The sequence below is a fragment of the Typopeltis vanoorti genome, chromosome 15 (assembly GCF_054136105.1).
Source record: "Typopeltis vanoorti isolate ZY-2024b chromosome 15, IOZ_Tvanoo_1.0, whole genome shotgun sequence".
Taxonomy (NCBI): domain Eukaryota; kingdom Metazoa; phylum Arthropoda; class Arachnida; order Uropygi; family Thelyphonidae; genus Typopeltis; species Typopeltis vanoorti.
Window position 1 is genome coordinate 14,712,873 of NC_143563.1, and position 18,672 is coordinate 14,731,544.

Consider the following 18,672-nt stretch of genomic DNA (forward strand, 5'->3'; position numbering starts at 1 on the left):
AGGTTTTTCCTATGTTTAGGTTAAAGAGCAGGCATTCTAATGAATGCCGACTCTTTAACCCGAAACCCCATTATCGTTTTTTTTTTTTTCATAAATTATAATAAAAATCATTCCTTTAATAAGAGGAACTTTTTTCCTTTTTCTTTAGATTATTGGTACAGCTGAATATGGCTTAAATTTAACTCTCTACCAGGACCAGTCTTCATTTGCATGTTCAAAAGTTCGGGCTTATTTGGATTATTATGGATTCTCTTATGATATAGTAGAAGTGAATCCCTTATTTAAAGACGAGATTGCATTTTCGGAAGTAAAAAAGTTACCTATACTTCTAGTTAAAGATTCAGAAGAGGAAGTATTTAAGGTAAATTCCAGAATTCTTTATAAAGCATTTAATAGGAAGAGTTCTTAATTGCAGTTTTATTATGTTTCAGACCATACTGAAAATATATACGAGTGGAAGAAGGAATGAACTTAAAAAAAAAATTGACAAATTTTAATGTTAATTTTGAACTTTGTAATGAATATTAGTAACTGTTTTTTTTTTTTTTTTTATTAACAGATAATTGATGATACCCTAATCATAACTATTTTAGAAGATTATGTGCAAGATCCTGATAGGAATCTGAAAGGTGTTCTGGACTGTCATATTTCTCGTACTTTTGTGGATTATGTTGTTGACAACATACATATAGAAGTAATGAACAGATATAAATTGAAAGAAAACAGTGCAAATAATATATATGGAAGAAACAGAAAGTATGTTTCAGTTTACAACTCGCCCTCTTTCTAATTAAAATTGAGCATATTGTTATACAAATAGTACATACATACATACATCTTCAAGGCCCACTCTTCCTAATTGGGTTGTGGGGGCAACAGCTGCAAGAGGAACTTCCAATGGTCATGATCCTCTGCCACCAAGCTCAGGTGTTCTGGTGGGATTCCCAAACGTGTCCACCCAAGGTTTTGGATGTAATCTATCCAGTGAGTCCTTGGCCTTCCACTTGGCCTCCCACCCTCTGGCTTGGCAAAGAGGGCCTGCTGAAGGAGCCTCTCTTGTGGCATTCTGACCAGGTGCCCGTACCAACGTAACTGTGATCTCTCAACACGGAGAAGCAGAGGTTGAGTATTGAGGGTTTCCCGAATTGCAGAGCTTCTGACTCTGTCGAGTTTTGTCAGCCCTGCAACCCCTCGAAGGAACCTCATTTCAGCCGCGTGGATTTGTGTCCGCATTTTTTCGGTCATTACCCAACTCTCATGACCATAGGTGAGGATGGGGACATAGACTGTATTGAAGACAGTCACCTTTGCCTTCTGGCTTAACTCCCGCTTCAATACTACCGAATGGCCAAGCTCCCGCAATATTGAGCTTGCTAAGCCAATTCGAGTATCTAGCTCTATGTCCCATTTTCCATCATTCGTGAATATGGACCCAAGGTATTTAAACTTCTCCACCTGCCTCATTGGGACTCCACTTACATTTAGAGTGCACTGGGATGGTTGTCCTTGAGACCACAAATGTTTTGGTTTTGGCCACACTGATCTTCATTCCGGCGTCTGCACAAACAGTTACAAACCTATCCAGGGTCCGCTGGAGGTCATCTGTGGAAGAGCTAAGCAGAACTAGGTCATCTGCAAAAAGCAGACGTCCAATGCTACATCTTCCAATTCTGACACACTCACTGCCTTGGCTGTGCTTACCAATCCAGTCCATAAATATTATGAAAAGGAGGGGTGACAGAACTCACCCTTGGCAGAGGCCAACGGAGACTGTGAAAGATTCAGACTTTGTGCTGTTTATCCTGACACAAAACTCTGGGCATTCATACAGGGACTTGATGGCAGCTAATAGTTGACCATCCACTCCATACTCCTGTGCTACTTGCCAAAGCTTATCCCGAGGCACCCGATCATATGCCTTCTCCAAGTCCACAAAACATGTGTAGACATTCTTGGCATATTCCCAAGATTTTTCAAAGACTTGCCTTAAAGTGAAGATTTGGTCAGTTGTGCTTCTACCAGGACAAAAGCCACATTGTTCTTCCTGGAACTTTGACTCAACTATGCTCCTGCAACGTCTTTCCAAGTACTTAGCATACACTTTCCCAAGCAGGCTGAGCAGAGAGATGCCATGATAGTTACTGCAATCCTTCTGGTCTCCCTTCTTATAGACTGGTATATTATGCCTGTCTACCATTGCTTTGGTGCTTGCCCAGATATCCAAGCAGCCTGACACACTCAAGTCAGCCATAGAACACTGTCTCGATTTAAGGCTTTTAGCATTTCAGGCCAAATTTCATCATCGCCAGTAGCCTTGCCTGATTTTAGCGATCTTATTGCTAAATGGACCTCTTCTGCTGTGAGACTAGTCATTGCCCCGATCTGCACCCCTTGGATGTCCACAACTGCTGGGCCACCCGGGTTAAGAAGGCTCTCAAAGTATTCCCTCCATCTGTGGAGGATATCCTTCTTGGTTGTTAAAAGTGCACCATCAGAGGCCTTAATTGCCCTTGCTGTGCACGATTTCCTCCCTCGAAGGCGGCGGATGGTCTGCCAGAATACTTTGTTTGCATTTGCATAGGATGAGTCTAATCTTTCTCCAAAGGATTCCCAAGCCTTCTGCTTTGCTGTCTTTACTGCCTTAGCAGCAGCATTTCGTGCTTCAGCATACTGCAAATGCATCTCAGTTGACCTGACTTTAAGCCATGTTAGGTAGGACTACTTTTTTGTCCTGACAGTTTTTCGCACTTCTTGGTTCCACCAAGGTCTCCTTTTCTCACTGCCCATTGCCATGCCGAACCACTTTCTGCCACACCATGAGAGTGCAGAGGCAGTGATAGCTGTTCTGAACAGCTTCCATTCATCCTTAACATCTGCAGTATGCTTGGTGATCTCTTACAAATTGTAACAGTTAAAAATTGACTTGCAGATTTCAAGAAACAATACAAGCTTATCTGTTATGTGATAAACATACTTTGTGCAGGATCCTAGTTAATTTACTAACAGTCATGCATTTTGAGAATTGTTGTATGTTGTATATGATTAATATTGGATTTAACGAAGATGCCTATATAATAAAGATTGGAAAAACAACAAAAATATACCCCAAAGAAACCTAAAAATCAAATAATTTCCATATAAAAAAAATCTTGCATATCTACCTCAATATGTGGAACTCAGTATAAGCATTAATGATTTGCACCACTACTACCATCAGGTGTTTCTATGCATATACCACTTATATATCAATTGAAACATGATTGGCTGCTCCTTACTCAACCTTAACTGGCATCTTCTACAAACACAGTTTAACTATCCTAACTACATTCTGCGTGATTCCTTCTGTATAAAGTGTAGAACATGTGCATTTGTTTGCTTCAACATTTCATTTCAGAGATTACTAAACCTCAAATCCACTCTGGATAGACTTGTCTTGCTTTGTTGCTTTTATTTACAGTCTTTGCTACCCTCCTAATTCAGATCACTAGACTGACATCTTTGATTATCTCAGAAGGTTGATTTTCTATAGTGTAATTATCCAAAAAGTGAGATCATCTTCCTTCCTTCCTTAGAGACTTAGATATGTGTAATTGAAACTGGCTTCCTTGCTCACATTTCACTGATAATACCAAAATGGACATGGATATCACCAGACAGACAAACCAAGAATATGATAGACTATATTATTGTAAACCAAAGATGGAAATCAAGTTGCAGATCCTTTTCTGCAGATTGTGGATCAGACCATAAGCTAGTATTAGCAAACCTAAGAATAAAGTTAAAATCTGAAACCACTTTTAGAGTCAAAAGGAGACTGAATGTAAAAAAACTACAAGACAACAATATTCTAAGAAAATATCAACTAGAACTAGATAAAAACCTGAAGGAACTACCAAAACAGAATATAAACATTGAAGAACATTGATGCAAATTAAAGGAAATAATATTAACATCGGCAGAAAAACAATAGGTTACACAGAAAGAGAAGGTAAAAAGGATTGGATCTTGAATGAAGGTAAAAAGGTTAAGCGATCAAAGGAAAAGCATGAAACTAAAACACAACTATAACAGAAATGAATATAACAGATTAACCAGAGAAATTAGAAAACTAGTTAAAAGGGACAAGAATAACTGGTTAGAATAAAAATGCAAAATGGCAGAAAAGCTATCAAAAGAAAATAACCTTCATGGATTATATAAACAAATAGACCAAATTAGTAAGACACGGACAACAAAAATTATAATGATCAAAAACAAAGAGGGACAACTAATTGAAAGTAAAACAAAAAAGAATGGCCAGATGGGAAGAATACTTCAAAGATTTATATAATAAAAACAGCTCACAGGATATTACTATTCCAGCCCTGAAATGGAAGAGGAAACAAACATCTTTACCATAGAAATAATAGCACACAGCATAGAAAAACTCAAAACTAGGAAAGCACCTGTCATTGATCAAATATATGCAGAATTCTTAAAAGCAGGAAAGGGAACATCTTTTGGAATCATTAAAAACATTATTTGAAAGGATAGGCAAAAACAAAGCAGTGCCTACTGATTGGACCAAATCAGTTATAACTCCTGTATACAAAAAAGGAGATAAAACAGAATGCAATAATTACAGAGGCATTAGCCTCCTCAGTATTCCAAGTAAGGTTTTTATGAAAGTACTCCAAAAACAAATTAAGCCATATATAGAACTAGCACTAGGAGAAGAACAAGCAGGTTTCAGACCCGGACGAAGCACAATTGTTCAACTATTCATCTTATGACAGCTAATAGAAACGACACTAGAGTACAACCAAAGTTGCTACATAAATTTCATAGACTTTCGTCAGGCATTTGATTCAATCCATAGGAGAGAACTATGGAAAGCTATGGAAGAATTTGGAATTCCCAACAAAACAATAAGAATAATAAAGAATCTGTATGAGAAATCTGAAAGTGCAGTACGAATGGAGGACACCTTAACCAACTGGTTCCACACAGAGCGGAGTAAGACAGGGATGCAATCTGTCACCAGACCTGTTCAATCTTACACTGGAAGAAGCAAACAATAAGGCCTTAAACAACGAAGACTCCTGAATCAAAATATATGGGAAAAATGTAACAAATTGAAAATTTGCAGATGACATTACATTACTTGCAAGCACAGAAGAAAATCTACAGCGAATTTCTGATAAAATAAAGGAGGAGTGTATAAAATCTGGTTAAACATAAATATAGACAAAACAAAAATTGTGCAAATAGGAAAAAGAAGCACCAATCTGAAAATTGAAATTGATAGTAAGAATCTGGAACAGGTAGAAAACTTTACCTACCTTGGAGGAGTTATTGAGTACAGTGGTGAAATTATAAAAGATATAAACAGACGAATCAGTCAAGCATCCCAGACTTTTGGATGACTTAAAATATGGAAGTCGAGACATCAAACAAGTAACAAAAGTAAGAATCTATGAAACAATGGTCCTCCTAATACTCCTCTATGGAAGTGAATGCTGGAATCTCAAAAAGGCTGAAGAGAAAAATTTATTAACTACTGAAATGGGTTGACTAAGAAGATTACTTGGAGTGTCTCTGCTGGATCAACTAAGAAACGAAGACATAAGGAAACACTCTAAAACAAGAAATAACAATAATAGACAAAATCCAAGAAAGTAGACTGCAATGGTTTGGCCATGTGACCAGAATGGGAACAGAAAGACTACCATCTAAAGCCCATAAATACAATGATGGAAGGTAAAAGATCCAAAGGACGGCCCAGAATTAGATGGATAGACAAAATAAAAGAGGACTTGAAAACCAAATCATAACAAGCCACACCAAACTGGACATAATTGTTCAGACAGACAGAAGTGGAAAGAGTTCATTCGGCCTCATCATCATCCACATAGATGATGGAAGAGAGACCTCAATTTTACCTCAATCCTCTTGAAAATAATGGATAAGGTCATTAAAGCCAACTTCTTCACTAACTGGTGGTCCACCACTTAATTTGTGATTACCAGTGGATTCTACCATATTAATATCTTTAAGATCCTGATCCATGCTCTTGTTTAGAACACCCTAGCTTAGATCTGTGTAGCTCTGTAACAATGGCATTTGCATCCATAGCACTAGGCTGCCCAAAGAAAGACCCTTCTAAGTTTAATTCTAGTTGCCAAGTAAAGGTTAAAACATTTCTTAGACTGGTTCCCAAGTTAATCAATCTTTGACATTGACAAGTAGTTTTTTCCCTCCTTGAAGCTCAAGTTTTTCATCCTGTAAACTCAAGAAAATCAATATCATTGATTTTCTTGATATCTAATATCATTGATAGTTTGGGCCATCTGTCTCTGATTGGCTAACGGTGGTGATTGACTGTCCCTCAGTCTCCAGGCTGCCCAAAGAAAGACCCTTCTAAGTTTGATTCTAGTTGCCAAGTAAAGGTTAAAACATTTCTTAGACTGGTTCCCAAGTTAATCAATCTTTGACATTGACAAGTAGTTTTTTTCCCTCCTTGAAGCTCAAGTTTTTCATTCTGTAAACTCAAGAAAATTCATATAATTGATTTTCTTGATATCTAATATCATTGATTTTCTTGATATCTAATATCATTGATAGTTTGGGCCATCTGTCTCTGATTGGCAAACGGTGGTGATTGACTGTCCCTCAGTCTCCAGAATGTCAGCTAGGGCTAAAACAGCCTTGCCCACTTCCTTTGGGGGATAAAAAAGCATTAGCAGATAGTGGAGCTCTACTTGTCATATTAAAAATTAGTATTATTTAAGGTGTATTATTTAATATTTTTATATATTTTATATTATTATTATTATTTTTATTTTATATTATTTTTATGTATTATATTATTATTTTAATCATATTATTTAATAGTAAATAATTTGAAATCTAAGCTATGATGCATTATGATTCACTGCTCTTAAAAATTAAATGCTGAGGTGCACTTTTCCTCAAGAAGCATGCCTCGATTAATGCCAGGACATTAAAACTTGTTTGGGTCCACGAGACTTATTATCAGCATATAAGAGTTAAATGTTTCACAACTTTTATTCTGAAGTTTGCTCATATGATGTGATATGTTTTTAAGTGTAATGTATGAAAGAAGATATTTTTGCAAGCTTTTTCATATGAAATTTGCAATATTTTATGCAAATATATATATATGTATGTATGTATTATAGCATAAATAACTAACAACTATCTGGAGGCATGCAAAAGTGGTGGCCTTTCTGAAACCAGGGAAAACTCCATCCAAAGCAAAAAAAATTACAAACCTATATCACTACTCAGCAACCTCTTTAAACTCTATTATTAATTATTGAGTTTAAACTTTAAACTCAATAATTAATTTTGAATAGGCTACAACCCCTAATTAAACTCCATCTTATTGTTGAGCAGGCTGGTTTTAGACCAGGCAAATCCTGTACATCACAAATTCTCAACCTCACTCAATATATAGAAAATGGTTATAAGCAAAAACTTGCCAAAGGAGCAGTCTTTATAGACCTAACTGCAGCATATGATACCATAAACCATCTCACACTCAGAAATAAAATATACAGAATAATTAGAGACTATCACCTTGTTCTCCTGATCCAATCACTCCTGGAAAACAGATGCTTTTTTGTTGACCTGGGAGGTAGGAAAAGCTGCTGGCATTCCCCAAAAAACACCTCCCCCAAGGAAGTGTGTTATCACCATTACTTTTTAATATCTATGTCAATGATCTCCCCATCTTTCCAGGAACTAGAAATTTTATCTATGCTGATGACCTTGCCATAGCTGCTCAATCAAAAAATTTCAAATCCTTTGAAATTACTCTATCACTTGCCTTAAATAGTCTAACCACATATTTTAGCAGTAATCAATTAAAACTAAACCCCTTGAAAACCTAGACTAGCCTTTTCCACTTTAAAGTCAATTTCCACTTTAAAGCCAATAAGGAAGCTACAGATTTCTTGAGAAGGCTCTAATATAGAACATTCCTGGAACCCAGTCTACCTCGGTGTGACTCTGGATCGCCCCTTTTCATATAAAACACACACACAGAAAAAACAAATGCAAAAATTAATGCAAGAAACAACATACTAAGAAAGCTTACTTCTTCCAAATGGGGAGCAGACCCTAGCACACGATCTTCTGCTTTGGCCCTTTGCTATTCTCCTGCTGAATATGCCTGCCTTGTATGGTCCAGATTCTGCCATGCTGAAACACTTGACCCACCATTGACCAACACCACTAAGAGACCTGTATATTTTGGCTGGTATTGCACCCCCCCCCCTTCAATTTGATGATCTGCATTCTCAGCTGATGAAAGAAGCAGACAAATGAATGATGAGTGCCACCCACTATTTGGGTAGACTACAGTGCCCCAAAGACTAAGATCCCAACATAGCTAGCTTCCTAGCAACTGTTAAACCACCTGAAAACTCTCCAGAGCCAAGACTTCAGCAATGGCTTCCTTCAGAATAATACTAATATTCCAACACCGGACATCTTCCACGTGGTGCCCACTTGGATTGGAATACTTGGAAAAGACTCAGCAGACTACAAATGACAGGATGCTGCAAACAAAACCAATGGGGGCTACCTCACTGGACCAGATAGTTGAGTGTGGGACAACCCAGTCCATGGAACACCTCTCTTGCCCCCTTCTTCAATCACCTTGCACAGAAAGAGCAGTTGATTGTGCAAGATTCTGGAGGAACACCTGACCATATTTATTGTATATAACTTATATATAGTTTCTTTTTTGCTTCATGTTTTGCTTATTATTTCCTGAATAATATACTTACTAAATTTAAGCTGTTCTCGTTTGTAATGTATCCTAATTTGTTGTAAATAATGTTGTATCAATTACTTACTACTGTACCACTTGTTTGGATACGAAATAAAAAATAATTAAAGCAAGAAATTATGACCATTTGAGCAGATACTATGTTTGATCCCATACTATTAGGTGCTGGATGAGAAGGATATTGGCAATATAAGTGTTAAAAATATGTCTGTCATGTAATGTTGGAATGCATCCCTCGAGTTCAAAGAATAAATAGGTGGAAGTGAAATTAAGCAAGACATTCTTCAGAAAAAGATGTTGTGGAAAGAATACTGTGTATAAGAATGATATTGGTTATGAAAATTATAAGGTACAGGGCAGAAGAGTTAACTGTTGAACAGGAAGCTAAGTGTGAGTATGAAAAGAAACTTTCTCTGCAAGTAAAAGAAAGCATGACTGTGAAAGAATAATTGTTGAATGAAGATGGTATTACAGGCGACAGATGTAGAAGAGATTGTTCAACTAATAAGTGCCAATTTTTTTAATGCCATCAACCTGATATATGCAACTCAGAGTTCAGAATGCTACCTTTACACTAGATGAAGAAACTCAGATTTGAGAAGGAGATACTAAAGCCTTTTGCATAAACTGAATAAGAATTCAGCAATAGGAACTGATGGAATATCAACACAGTGTTAAAAAGTGTGTTCAGCTTAAATGAACTCTGTCTTTGACCTGATTCTATGATTTGAGACTCGACACAACATACATTTCATCATCATCAAATTCCTGACGTGTGCCCTCAAGGGGTGTAGAAGATATGAAAGTACTACATGAAAAATTTACAGCATTACCAACTTCCTATCTACAATTTTCTTCCAAATCAATCTGTTACCTGTCAAATGTTACCCCAACATTATCAGATCTTATATTTCTGTTTTTCTAAGGCACTTTTGCCATATCAATCCACCTATATCTTGTCTTCCTCTGGATCTTTTTACTGCCAACCTGGCAGAGAACACTTGTTTTGCTAATCTTTCCTCTCCCATTCTGTTTAAATGACCATACCACCTGAGATTAGCTCTGCTAACACATTCCTGGATGCTAAAAATGTTAAGTTCTTTCTCTCCTTTTTAATATGATATTGCCACTGATGCTATCTGTTCATTCCCCTAATCTTTCTCAGGACTCTCGTATCCGTGGTCTCTAGTCAAGTGTTTTACTTCTAACCCAGATCTCAGAACAATAAGTTAAAATTGGTTTGAACACTATCTTGTATACAGCTAATTTAGTGTTTTGACTAATTTCTCTCTTATTCCATATAAATTTATTCAGTTGACTTCCTACCATACCAGTTTGGTTGATTCTGTTGTCTATTTCCACATTTAATTTACCATCTTCATTAAAGATCGTGCCTAAATAGCTGAAATGTTTTACTTGTTCTATAGGTTCTCCATTCACAATGCAGTTGATATTTTTAATGCTTCTGTATATTTTCATTGTCTGTGTCATGTTATTGCTGACATTCATACCATATCTATTACAACAGTTATTCAATTTAGTCAGGGAATTTTGCAAACTTGTAGCTGATTAATTTAGAAGTATAACATCTGCATAAAGTAAAGAGCTGAGATTAACATCTCCAATTTTGATATCAGGTTTAATATCACTTACTTTCATAATGTGATCTATATAGATAATGAATAACAGAGGGAATAATGTACATCCTTGTCTGACACCAGATTTAACATTAAACCATCTTCCTGTACTAAATTGAATATTAGTGGTCAATTCTAACTGCTGACTTACAACTCAAATAAAGACCAAGTATTGCTTGATATAATGCCCCACTGACACCATATACAACTGTAGTGTTTTGAATAGCTTCTCTCCTGGCACCTTGTCATATGCCTTTTCCAGATCTACAAAACTTAAATACAGATCTTTGTTATATTCCCATGATTTCTCAACTATTTAATAATTAAGGGGATACAAATCCCTTGTTGTTCAACCGCTAGTAAGCAAAACTCTAAGATCGAGAACTACGAATCTATGAGTTTCATATATACTGAAAAACTATCGGCAAATCCAAGTGTAAATGACCACTTGGTAGTACAACACCAAGGCAACTCGAAGCAAAGGTGGAGCAAGCTCCCTCACTATCCTTGATATTTTCTCATAATGTAAAAACACAGCCCCTAGGGGATGATACTACCAAGTAGTCATTTACACTTGGATTCGCCGATAGTTTCTCGGTATATATAAAACTCATAGATTCGTAGTTCTCGATCTTAGAGTTTTGCTTACTGGCAGTTGAACAACAAGGGATTTGTATCCCCTTAATTATTATTAAGGATGCCAGAAAAATAGCCGTTTGGTTCTCAACTATTTATTGTAAAGTGAAAATGTGATCCTGACAGCCCTCTATTTGGCCTGAATCCAGCTTGTTCTTCACCAAGCTTCTCTTCCACAATCCTTCTCAACTGTTTCTCAAGTATACTTGCATAAATCTTGCCAGGAACACTCAGTAGGGAAATACCTCTGTAATTCTCACATTCAGTTTTATTTCCCTTTTTATATATGGGTACTATTAGAGCTCTACTTCAATCATCTGGAATTCGTCATTCTGTTCAGGCCTTCTGAACTATGCAGTGCAGCCACCAAGACTTTTATACCTCCACACTTGAGCATTTCTGGTCAAATATCATCTATTCCAGCTGCCTTTCCACATTTCAGGCTTTTGATGGCTTTTCTACTTCAAGTATGGATATGTATTCCTGACTGTGTGCCTGTTGAGTGTTTTTTACCACTGTGCTGTCACTGTTTCATTTAGTAATTTTTTGAATAGATATCCTTGAAGTAATTACTCCATACTTCATGGATATCTTTTTCTCCAGTGTTCGTATCACCTTTATCATCTCTAATTCCTTTTAGAGCAATCTTTCCTACATTTCTGAGCTTCTTCAGCAACCTCCAGAATATCTTGCCACCTTGATATTTATTTTCTGTGTTCTTACTAAAGTCTTCTCATGACTTTTGTTTAGCTAGTTTTACACAGTGTTTAGCTTCTTACATTTGTCTCTGTATTCTCTAAGAGCAGAAGCTGACTTGTTTGCCAGGAACTTTTCATATGCTTTCTTCTTTTCCTTCACTGCCTCTTTAACTTCCTGTGTCCACTATGGAGTTGTGATTTTTCTATCCTTGCAGACAACCTCACCACATGCCTCAATGGCTGAATCAATGTTTTCTTCAGGTCTTGTCACTGGAACCTCCAAGGTTTGGTTCCTGCTCTCAAACTGTTTCATTTTTTTTTTTAATAATGTTTGTCTATTTTAGTCTACAGTTCACATCTGAGAACTGCTCAACTTTTATTTGCTTTAAAACTTTGTTACATGTTTTTCTTTTCAATATGAAATTCAGTTTTATCCTGCTCAAGACTAAATGTTGATCACTTTCAATTTCAAATCCTCTGTACACTCTGGTGTCCTGCACCAATGAGAAAACATCACTGTCAACAATAACATAGTCAATGAGACTTTTCTTATTCCTTGCCTCTTCTCTTCATGTGAATTTGTGCACATTTTTATGTTGGAACATGGTGTTAGTAATAACCAGTCCATGTCCTGAGCAGAAATCCAACAGTTATTGGCCATGTGAGTGGAAAGAGTATGTGATAATCCCAATGCACAAGGGTGGTGCAAAGACTGACATGTTTAACTGTTGACCTATCAGTATCTTTGGAGTGATGGTGATGATTTTGGAAAGGTTGGTATGAGTTTGCATACCAAAATGGATTGACAGAGAATCTATACTTTCTGATGAATTGCAAAGGTTTACTAAAGCAAAGTTATGCTTGAGTAACTTGCTTTCATTTTATGATGTTTGACAAGGAGAATGGATACACCATGATACTTTTGGACTTTGGTAAAGCTCTTGAACGAATACAACATGGGAGTTTTGTGTGTGTGTGTGTGTGTGTGTGTGTGTGTGTGTGTGTGTGTGTGTGTGTGTGTGTGTGTGTGTGTGTGTGGTGGGGGGGGGGAGGTGATTATTTTTTTATTGCTTTCTTGCATGTAAGCCTGTCAATGCACCATTAGTAAATTACTCCCTCAACTCTGCATTTAATTTTTAATTCAGAAGAAAAAGAAAATGCCTAAAAACTAAACTACAACTCATACTTGCACACAGATTTATATCCAGGATTATCATATACTTTGTCTTTCAAATTAATCTGTTGACTCTTAACTCAAGAGATAATGTCTTCAGACACTCTCATTACAAAAAAAAAAAAAAAAAAAAAAAAAAAACATATATGCAACATAAAATCACTTTGACTTAACTATTCATGCACTGATGTATTTTTCAAACATAATTTCAAACAGCATGAACACTGTAGCTATGTAGCTTTCCTTCAATTATCTTAAGCTAATAGTTTCTTCCTATATTGACAGAACCTCTGGAATTTCAGTTTCTTGCTTCCTTTTATTCTTTCTTGAATTCACACAGGAAATAAACATACAAAAACTGCTTCTTTATGTTGTAATAGCAACATAAGTCTGTTAAATTCTTCTTACATCCTAAAATCACAGAACACTAAACATATTTTGCCTTTATTAAAGACACTTCAATAACTTAATTCACTTTCTTTATGAAAGTAACAGCAAACACTGCTAAAACTAATTAAACCATATCCATAGTTTCATCATTTTAATACAATTAACTTTTTATATGAATATCAACATTTCTCATTGAAGTGATAACTAAAAACATCAATCATCTGTTTCTATGTGAATGGGAAATCAATAAGGTTCCTTTCAACTTTAACTGAAATACATCTCATATGGATTAATGACTACTTAAAACTTCACTTATCTCTCTTTTAAATGATATCCTCTCTCATTCTTTCACTTATAAATTTTCTTCTAATTTCTGACCAGTCTTCATATACTGAAGACACAGAAATTCCACAGTTCTCTTCCTGCTGTGTTCTTTTTCTCCATCTGAACACTTAACAATTTCCCTTAATGTTCTTTTTCTTCAGTGTATGCTCAGAAATACTTTACAGGAACTTCTGTCAACTATTATGCACTGCCATTACCATTTTCAATACTGCTTTGAAACAAGTTCTTTTCATAATGCAGGAAAGTTACTTAATTATACTTTCAAAATGAAAGTAGCAGAAATTATAACACTTCATTTCACAATGTTTTATACACTGAGGTGAGTTCATTTAATTATTTTAGTAATGTGAATTACAATAGCAAAATTGCTTCTATTTTCAGTCACAATATAATCATCTTGATACAAATACCAGCATCTGGCAGATCATATAAAATTACCTTGATATCTTATTTAAATAAATTTATTTTATATCTAAGCAAGACTTCAGTAGCTAAAATTAAAAGCATCTCAAAAACTTTCAGGAATGACCTCTTGTTCTGGCTCCTCTAGCCAAGTGCTGAAATATTTCCCCTACATCAATCCTATAAAACCTTTTAAGTAACTGAATGTTTCTATCATATGCCCTCTTTTTTTTCTCCTGTCGACCAACTTCTGTAATCCACACACACTCAGTCTATCTTCATAGGGAACATTCCACAGACCACTCACCATTTTGGTTGTTCACCTCTGAATTTTCTCTGCTGCTTCATCATCCTCAAGAAACTCATGAGATGAGACCTGAGCAGTTATCCAGATATAGACGTATCAATGGTTTATAAAGCAGAATAACAACTTCCTTATCTTTACTTGTTAGTGTGTTCTTCAATAGCAAAGTAATATTGTGACCTACTTTAGCAACCTTAGCAATATGTCTCTAAACTTCAGCTCTCTGTCTACCATCACCCATAAATCCTAGCTTTATCTATTTCCTGGAGTACAGTTCCATCAATGTGGTACACAGCTTGTAATCTGTTTATCCCAAAATGCATAACTTTACATTTCTCTACATTAAATTGACACCCATTGTCTTTTACCCATATTGGCAGCCTATTTAAATCATTCTGCAAGCTCTCCACATCATCTTGATTAACTATTACTCTACCTAATTTTGCATCATCAGCAAACAACTGAATATTCCTTTTCAGGTTATTTTCTCTATCATTTATGTGCAAATTAAACAGTAATGGTTCCATATGAGATGTATTTCAGTTAAAAGTCAAAAGGAACCTTGTTGATTTCCCATTCACATAGAAACAGACTATTGATGTTTTTAGTTATCGCTTCAATGAGGAATATTGATATTCATTTAGAAAGTTAATTGTATTAAAATGATGAAGCTATGGATATGGTTTAATTAGTCACCTGTTTTCACCTTCATTCTGGCATCCATATATCACTTTTTGTGATCTGTCCAGCAGCCACTCTCTTGTCCACATAATCAGTGTCATATTCATCTCCATTTGTTCTAATTCGAACAACAGAATTACCTCTGGTATTCTGTGCCTTTGCAAACTCCATTAGAATCATTGTGTAGCCATTTCCTTTGATTCAACTCAGCTGTTACTCTATTATGCAAGGGTGGTCTGAAAAGTTCTTGGCCTCGACCATAGATGGCAACACTATCGGTAAGAGTTTTTTTTTTCCTTCCCTAAATTGGTACATCTGTCATAAGCATCCATGTGAAATTGCAAGTCATTCTATCAAGTAGTTTGTTTTATATAGCTGTCTGAAGCAAAAGCGTGTCTTTATCCCTTGAAATGGATAAAATTGAGTATCTTGCGGTTATAAAATTCTTTGTAAAAGAGTTTAACACCAAAACAAATTCATTTGAAGTTCATAAAAGTTTATGGGAACTCTTCTCCTTCATTTTCGACAATTAAGAAATGGGCTGCCGAGTTTAAACGTGGCTGTACCAGCCTTGAAGATGATCCGTGTGAAGGACGTCCAAAAAGTGTAACAACTCCAGAAATCATTGATCAAGTGCACGATATGGTATTGGATGACCGGTGAGTCAAAGTGCATGAAATTGGAGACTATAGGCATTTCAAAAGAATGCGTAGGATTTATTTTGCATGAAGAATTGCAAATGAAAAAGCTTTGTGCAAGATGGGTGCTGTGCTTGCTCACAGTAGATCAAAAACACACTCGCATGAAAATCTGTGAACAGTGCTTGGAGCATTTTAACAAGAATAAAACTGATTTTGGGCGTCGATTTATTACTATAGATGAGACTTGGATTCACCATTACACACCAGAATCCAAACAGTAGTCAAAACAGTGGACAGTAGCCGGTTGTTCAGTGCCAAAGAAGACAAAGTTGGTTCCATCAGAAAAAAAAGGTCATGATATCAGCGTTTTGAGATGCTAAAGGCATTTTTTAATAATTATCTTGAAAAGGGTGAAACAATAACAAGGGAATATTATTCTGATCTTTTAAGCAGATTAGAAGAAAAAATCATCTTTCATCAGGACAGTGCACCTCTCCACAAAAGTGTTTTGGCAATGGGAAAATTAAGGGATCTGCACTATGAATTGTTGGAACATCCCCAGTTGACACCCCCCTGACTTCTATCTCTTCCCAAAAACTCTTTCTTGCTGGTCAGCATGGAGCATTGCTGGAATAAATGTATTAGTCTTAAGGAAGATTATGTTGAAAAAAAAAAAAAAATTTTGAAATTATAAATTTGTTTTTTCATTATTAGGCTGAGAACTTTTCAGACTACCCTCGTAAAAGTTAGTAAATTACCAACCCTTCACAAAACCACAGTGTCCCTCATACAGTATCATATTCTTATCCATTCATTCTTGAATTCTCTAGAATACAATATTTCTAGTACTTTTACCATCATGCATGAGTTACTCGGGGAAAATAAGCTTATGCCTTTTGTTCCCTTATAGGCAATGGGTATAGCTATTTGGCCATATCTATGTTTCAGAGACTGAGTGAGCAGTTCAGTCCACTAGTAGTTAATCAGATATAGCTGGCCCAAGATTATCACTAATTATAAGTCAGCTGATGAAGGGACATGCAAATATGTGCTGCCATCTTTTGGTACCTAACCTTAACAGGCTATGTTATTGTCTGAAATAGTGTGGGTAAGTGACAGCTCATCCATAAGGGCTGCAGGTCTGCATTGAGTATACTAGCGAGTAGTACTGGCTAGTATACTCACCAGCAGTGCTGCATTGAGTGGATGAGCTGCCACTGGTTAATACTTTGTTCATATGAGAATGGGTTCTATGGTTGATTTACTTGAGTTTGCTACTGTAGTCTTAGAATCTCCCTTATGCCAGGAGCCTAGTCAGAGGCATTGCCAGTTCCCTTACACATTCTCTAAACACTTGAGATGATATCCCATCTAATCCCACAGTTGTATTTATATTGATATTCTGCATCAGTCTGTCACAGTAGTAACCTCACTTGGATGATAAACCCTTGCAAAGTGGTCACTCAGTAACTCAGCTGTTTTATTTACACCTGTCACCTTGTCGCCATCAGCTTCATGAAAATGTAAATTGTTTGAGATTGTGAAGGTAAGAATGCAGTTGTAGAGATGACAGAAGGTGAACAAAATCCAAATCATAGAGTAAGCTCAAACAGGAGACACGAAAGAAGCTCAATAATAACAAGTGGAATGGCAAGCTAGTCAAGTAATGAAAGAAATAGTCTACTTACATAGTGTGATGCAGCAACAGAACTGTGGTAGGTTGTGCAGAAGAAAAAGTATGAAAGGAGATAGTATTGTTTTTTTACTAAATAACTTAAGGAAATTACAACGTATACTAGGATGTACATTAAAATAAATTTTAATGCACTTCCAATATTTTGGCAACATCACATTGCCATTTTCACAGGAACTTAAAAACAAGACACGTGCACGCAAGCACAACAAACAGTAAATGAGGACGAAGCTATTCTTTCTCCTAAAAGTCCTGATGGTGCGCCCTCGTGGGCAATGTTGATATTCTTGGCCGATTGGGCTGAAGGTCTTCTGATGTAGGCTTCCCAAATTTGGTCTTGCAGACCATGTTCTGGATATCTGCCATAGAATACGGTGGAAGTAAGCCATGATAATACGCTGTAGTAAATTCAAATACAAAAGGCTTTTCATGCAATCGGCCTCAGTCCTAAGAAACAATCCAAACCTCAAAAAATTTGTTTGCATGAGACTGCCCCAAATTTGGGACTACATCAGAAGACCTTCAGCCCAATCGGCCAAGAATATCAACATTGTCCACTAGGGGGCATCATCAGGACTTTTAGGAGAAAGAATAGCTTCCTGCTTCATCCTCATTTACTGTTTGTGCTTGCGTGCACATGTCTTGCTTTTAAGTTCCTGTGAAAATGGTAACATGACGTTGACGAAATATTGGAAGTGTATTAAAATTTATTTTAATGTATATCCTAGTATATGTTGTAATTTCCTTAAGCTATTTAGTAAAAATGCATAACCAACGTCTAAGCATTTCCACGAGAAAGCGATAGTATTGTATAGTGATTCCATGATCCAGAGTGTACTTGAGATGTTAGTGTGAAAAAAAATTTTTTTTTTCTGAGAGCAAAGATTTGAAACATGAGTGACATTTTCAGAATGCCAAGAAGGAAAATAACCGAAGTGATGATTTTAGTAAATGTGAATGATTTGAAAAGACAGAAGGGGAGAGAAAAAAGAGTGTGGAAGTCATCATCATCATCATCATCAAATTCCTGCCATGTACCCTCAAGGGGTGTACAGGATATGACAGTACTACATGAAAAAATTACATCATTACTAACTTCCTATCTACAATTTTCCTCCAAATCAGTCTGTTACTTGTCAAGACTCTAACATTATCAGATCTTATATTTCTATCGTCTAAGGCACTTTGTACTATATCAATCCACCTATATCTTGGTCTTCCTCTGGGTCATTTTCCTGCCAACCTGGCAGAGAACACTTGTTTCGCTAATCTTT

At 36.2% G+C, this 18,672-nt stretch overlaps 1 protein-coding gene across 1 annotated transcript in view; it reads left to right on the forward strand.

Moving 5' to 3' along the window:
• Window positions 1–634: 634 nt before the first annotated feature.
• The window catches only part of LOC150098405 (prostaglandin E synthase 2-like), a 60,946-nt gene continuing 42,908 nt past the window's right edge, over window positions 635–18,672 (forward strand). Inside the window, exon 1 of the mRNA XM_090405688.1 lies at window positions 635–756. Within this exon, the coding sequence (XP_090261814.1) occupies window positions 698–756 (59 nt within the window). The 5' untranslated portion in view covers window positions 635–697. The remainder of the gene's footprint in view (window positions 757–18,672) is intronic.